The sequence below is a fragment of the Austrofundulus limnaeus genome, unplaced genomic scaffold (assembly GCF_001266775.1).
Source record: "Austrofundulus limnaeus strain Quisiro unplaced genomic scaffold, Austrofundulus_limnaeus-1.0 Scaffold1, whole genome shotgun sequence".
Classification (NCBI taxonomy): domain Eukaryota; kingdom Metazoa; phylum Chordata; class Actinopteri; order Cyprinodontiformes; family Rivulidae; genus Austrofundulus; species Austrofundulus limnaeus.
The window spans coordinates 8,716,549-8,722,754 of NW_013952403.1; the positions used below are offsets into that span (position 1 = coordinate 8,716,549).

Here is a 6,206-nt window from a genome sequence, read left to right on the forward strand (position 1 = left end):
CACACACACACACACACACACACACACACACACACACACACACACACACACACACACACTCACACACACAAAAATTTGTATTTCTAACTTTATTATGACCGTTCATTGACTTCCATTCATTTCCAGTCATTTCTAACACCTAACCTGACCCTTATACCATGAAGCTAACCCCCAACCCAATAATGGAGTTCCACAATTAGGACCAGTCTTTGGTCCCCATAAGGACTACTGGTCCTTATCACAAGTTTGTCTTCCTTCATATGTAGTTAGAACATGGGTTATTTGATTTGAAAAAAGGTTTCCTGGTGCATTTTTAGCAGGAAAATTGTAATAGAACAACCAAGTATTGCAGAACTGGTGGCAGTGTAAAAGTTTAAAACATTCAGTCACCTTTCTTTAACCAGATAGAGCCCAGTGAGATCAAGATCACTTTTCCAAGGGTGACCTGGTCAAGAGGTCAGCAGCACACGTCACAGGGTAGTTGACACAAAAGTTGCATTGTAGAAAAGAAAGATAAACATAAAATACAATAGCATTAAACAGATTTAGACAATGAGTACAAACAATCTAGATGAGCAAAGTGGTAATCTAGGTATTGACAGTAGTTTCAAGACTTTGTGAAATGACATTTGACATTTTAATTACCAAATTTTGGTTGTGTACAGACAGAAAAATAGAAGTAGCATGTACAGTAGACAAATAGTGTTTAAGACAAACAGGCAGCTATCAAGTCTCTTGATGACAGTATCTGTAAGGGTTGAAACGAAGGATCTCGGCGAGACCAGTTTTGCTAATTTCAGTTCCGTCTGTAATTTGTTCCAGGTTGAGGGGACAGGAAAGCTGAACGCTCTTTTCCCTAGTTCAGTTCTGACACGAGGAACTGACAACAGTACTAGATTGTTGGAGTGCAGGGAATAATGACTATGTTTGTATTAAGGTGATAAGGTATGATGGGACTAAATTCAGGAAGGTCTTATAGATTAGGGATGTCCAATGAGTGTATCTGCAAGCAGTAAGGGATGACCAGCCAGATTTGACATACAGTTCACCYCGATGAGTAAGGTAACTGGAGTCTGTGATGAACCGTAGAGCACCATGGTAGACGGAGTCTAAAGACTGCAGGTATTTTGATGCAGCACTCATGTACAGCACATCACCGTAGTCTAATATTGGCATGAATGTTGCAGCTACTAATGATCTCCTGGCTTTCCATGAGAAGCAGGATTTGTTTCTGTAATAAAAACCTAGTTTCAACTTGAGCTTAGTGGCCATTTTAATGATGTGGTTGTTCACATGAAACTTTCAGCTTGTTTGTTTTAAGATTACAGCAATCCACTGTGACCTTGGAGCCACTCAGACTGCATGTTAGCTCATCAATCTGGTCATAAATTAAACTATTTCTCTGAACTGAATCTTTTTCTCCAAACTGGAGTCTTTCAAAGACCTATAAAGAGCAGGTAAATTATTAATTATTCATAATCTTCGTCACAGAACCCTACTTGAAAATATCTGCACTGTCCTTAAAAGATATCGCCATATAAACAACTCAATAAGGAACAAAGCTCAAACCAGATCTGACACTTTAAAGGTATGTGTTAGTACTGATTTGAAATGAGATTACTGCTTTAAAAACATCACAACAAATATGTTTTTAATAAACCTGCAAATTAAGAATGTCAATTTTCTGCAAGTGCTCAGAGGTCATGTGAGATTGTGTCACGTTATGAATTGTCTTCTTGTTTACAGCCCCCCACAGCTGAACTGTCACAGCGGTCAGAAGCCTGAAAGTCCTTGCGATCCGCCTTTAGAGAAAAACAAGTCCACTAGGGCATTATTCCGTGTGCTACGTGACCTCAAAACAGCTTATGTCATAAAGGTTGGAGCAACAAGCTTCTGAAAAAAGAAAAAAATATGAAAAAAGAAAAAAGAAAGAAAACAGCAGTCACGTCCATTAAAAGCAACAATCAACATGTGAGAACAGGGAATAAAAAGCATCGCCTCCATTCCACCACCTACGGCTCAGTTTCCCTCATCAGGCCTTTACCTTTGAAGGAAAGTGGGTGGTCGTTACGCAACTTTCTTTATGTCTACACAAAATTTTAGATTTTTCTTTCTTTTTTTAAAAAAAACACTGTTGTGTTCACTAATTGCAACTTTTTGGCAGGGTTGAAAAACAGGATACACAGTGCTCATTCCAGAGTTTTAACCTAAAAACATGATGATTAAAAATGACAGCGGTGGCCATTTTAATCAAACCTTGTGCATGACGAGACACGTGAACTCCTACTGCAAGGTTTCACATTAACTTGGCTGAGGTGGATTAGCTGTGGTGGCTATCTAGATTTGGGATGACTCCAGTTGTGGATGCACATCTAAGGATTACTTTCAGACAGTTACYTTAAATTTTGCCTAGTGGTTCAGAACACTTTTGCGAACAGACAAACAAGGCTGACGCCAATGTATTAAATAAAAATACTACACAACGTGTCGCAATATGTGGAGTATGATGCTGAGCTACTGTACACCAGATTTCAGCTTAATACCTATGAAAGCAACTGAGCTACACCCAGTTTTGGTTGGGCTAAAATCAGTTTTGGATTGGGTTGACTCCAAACTTTAAGGAGTTGTAGATGAACATCCAGTGATAACATTCTGAGAGTTTCATTAAAATCATTAGAGATGTTTTGCTAACGAACAGGCAGAGTTGACCGTAATAAGTAATGCAAATGTTAAAATAAAAATGAAAAAAAAACGTGCTCATGTGTTGGAAAATGACTGCCTTCTACCAGCTTTTAGGTCACTGTTTGTTAAACTGGCTCAGTTGTAACCACTTTCATGCTAAAGTTGTGTAGCTGTGGCAGCCATCTTGGATTGTGTTGACTCCAAAAATTAATTAGCTGAAGCTTATGAAAAAATATGTCCACTGTTTCATAAGATATTTTGCTAATACTGCAGGCGAACAAACACAGACATAAGAAGCAATACCATAACCACTTTGGGTATTAAATGTAACCCTAACCTTAAAATGTCTGTACATGTGGCCTTTGTTGAGCTTCGGCAGTGTTCTTTAAGTAGAAATTGATGTTATCAAGATTTTTTGTGAGCTTTAAGAAATAAAAATAGACAAAAAGGGGCATTTGTTATTGATCCCAGTTAATATTAGACTGCTAAAGACCACAAAAGACAAGGAATCGGTGACTCATGTGTAATATATGGAACATCATGTTATTAGAGATCTTCACTGTGCATTTGTGCTGCACACACACATAGCTACATACAAGGGCAAAATAAACACGTGCAAGCCTGTCACATGCTCAGCTGCTAATCTACATTTTGACCATTCCACACTCAATAAACAACAAGGTCAAAGATTGTTTCTGAAGCACCTCAATTTTCTTTGTCATTCTTTTGGTCAGATTTGTGTTTGCTTCCAAGAAAGACACGTGTAAAATCTTTGTTTTTTTTTCCTCCCTTCTGCTGATCTTTTCTGACTCTGAGCCTTCTCTCACTTTTTCCCTTCCCTCTTATTTTTTTCTCCCTTCCCCTCTTGTTTTTCCTCTCCCCATCATTACAGTCACTCAGAGACAGAGCTCGGGCCGAGGAAAAACCGAACGTGTGTGTCTATTTTTAGAAGCAGGGAAGGAGGGCACACCAAAAGTGAGCTGGAGAGAGAGAGAGAGAGAGAGAGAGAGAGAGAGAGAGAGAGAGAGAGAGAGGGAGGAGGAGGAGAAAAACCTCTGTTTCTGCCTTGCCTCTGCTCAGAAACAGTGGATGCCAGAGAGCAGCATCGCTGGGAGGAAAACAAGATACCAAAGAGCAAACCACTGCCTGATCCAGGTTTTGGATTGAGAGAATAGAGACGACAAGACCAAGTGGCTACAAAGACTAAAGCCCAGAAACAGGTGAGCGTGACAAGAAAATTACCTGTAACATAGTTACCCAAAATGCATTTATTCGTGTGCTTCAGTCTTGTGCTGCAACCGTGGAGCCATTTTTAGATGCTGTGTACCCAAGGAGTACCCTAAATTTAGCAGTGGTTACACACCTTGGAAGAAACTGGGGGAGAGGCGGAGGTTATTGGAGGTGGAGACGAAAATATGTCTCAACAATATGGTGGGTTGTAGACAAGAAAAAAAATCTAGGCTGACACGTTCTGTGGCTGGACAGGACCGAGGTTAAAATAACCAACTGTTCGTGAAGCGTGTGTCTCCGTCTGTGCTGGGATGAGCAGAGGGGTGATGACTAAAATAAGGACGATGGGAGACGGGGAGGGTTATTTGCTGAACTTGAGTGATACAGTTTGGGGGTGTGGGGTGTGTGAGGAGGGTGTTGTTTGGAAACACAAGCTGTTATGCATCAGATTATCTTTCTGGAACAACACATCAGCCCAATGAGGTGGGGGGAAAAGGGGCTTCTACTTGTAAACAAGAATGTTTGTGTCTTTCACGGTACACAGCAGATAAAAAGATTTACTGAAAATCAAATTTATTTTGTCCATCGTGTTTTCTTGCTGGACAATGCCACCGTCTTTGCTGTCACATATTCTCTCAAAGCAACGTGAAACTTTTGCCAAATGATTTATTAAATTTACTTAAAAATGTGGGTAAACACATTCCCCACAAGCTCGTTTTTAGCTCTGGAAAGTGACCTCTCTCCTTTTTGGTTTTGTCTTCCAGCCATGCGGCCGCGGTCCAGACTGCCGACCAAGAAGAGYGTCCTGCTGCCCACAATCCGGGAGGGCACCGAGGAGACGGCGAGGGACTGCAGCGACGCCAGCACGACCCCGTTTGGCAATAACGGCCAAGGGGTTTCATCAGAGGACTACCTTCTCTCCATCTGCCACCTGGCTCGCCCCACCTTCCCCGCCAGGGAGGGTTCCCCCGAAAACATCCACGTGCMGCAGCAGGACGCCGTGCAGAGAAGGCTCAGACCGTCGAGGTTCATCACCTTAACCACCTCGGACTTCAATCGCAAAGAAGAGGAGGACGACAGGAAAGGACTGAACGGACGGTTGATGCGCTGCAACTCCGACCCGCTGGAGTTGCTTTACGGAGACCAGAGCGACCTCTTTGCCCTCTCGAGTAGCGTGAAGAAAGGGTTCGTCGGGGGAAGGTTGTCAAGGCAGCAGGGGCTCAAGGCTTGCGACGGTGCTTCAAGTCCAGATTTCCCGTGCCAGTGCAGCCGCCCTGAGTTAAATGCCGAAACTAACCTTCCAGTTCCAAATGTTTCCTCGAAGCATAGCCCATTCAGGTCGGAGGTCAGGAGCGTTTGTCCGGAGGAAGAAAGATTGAGTCCGTCCATCAGACAATCCTTCATCTCCCATTGGATCTCAGACTGCAGGTCGGCTTGGAGGGAGGCGCGCCTACGAGCCTGCCTGCTGCCCGCCATCGCAGAGGTGTAGGGAGGACAAAGGGTTCTGGCAGTCATTTAAATACATCTTGTGTCAGAGTATGAGATGTTGAAAATATATAGAAAAACAGATTTGGTGCTCGTGCTGTGTTTATTTCCCAAAACATCCTCCCTGCTGTTAATGTTTAATGCAAAATTCTTCGAAATGGTCAAATCTGTAATGCCTGTTTTCTATCTTCCAGTGGTTTTTGTGAKTTGCAAATCGATAAATAAACTCTTTTATATATACATACATACCATCCGTGTTTATTTCTTGTTGGTTTTTTTTTTCTCAGCAGCAATTTGCCTTATCCGTGGTAACCCCTGAAAAATGAACTTCTCTTGCCTTCTGCTGGTGCCAGGCAGAGGAGTTTCTATGGTAACTGTCGTGGGATCCTGCGCTGGTAAACAGAAGTGTGGAGGAACACGGGCTGAGCAAAGATGACACCACCGCTGAACCCACACATGCAAGACAGAGGAGGCAGGCGGGTTGTTTGTTGCTGCTGCGAACTGATTGCTTGGCTCAAGACGAAACCAGAAAACCAACACAAAAAGGAGCTGATTGGTGGCGTCAGTGAGCTAAAATGACTCCATGTGTTGTAGTTTTACAGATGAAAAGGAGGTTTGAAATTCAATCTAAACACTAGTGTAATCTCTCTGTTTAATTTAAACAAACAGAAATTATAATTGGAACCACTAGAGGGCAGACTTGTGTTGTTCGTTACACCAGAAAAAGCCTTTGTGAAACCAACCCACCACTTCTTCCAGAGCAAAACGATCCTTGAAAAGATAATAGAAAATGTAATGATGACCCCCCA

At 42.3% G+C, this 6,206-nt stretch overlaps 1 protein-coding gene across 1 annotated transcript; it reads left to right on the plus strand.

Moving 5' to 3' along the window:
* Nucleotides 1–3,668: 3,668 nt before the first annotated feature.
* si:dkeyp-72g9.4 (uncharacterized) lies at nt 3,669–5,643 on the plus strand. Its single transcript, XM_014008415.1, has 2 exons — nt 3,669–3,902; nt 4,677–5,643. The coding sequence occupies exon 2, from the start codon at nt 4,679–4,681 to the stop codon at nt 5,399–5,401; it is 723 nt and encodes a 240-aa protein (XP_013863869.1). The 5' UTR covers nt 3,669–3,902; nt 4,677–4,678; the 3' UTR covers nt 5,402–5,643.
* The last annotated feature ends 563 nt before the right edge of the window (nt 5,644–6,206 follow it).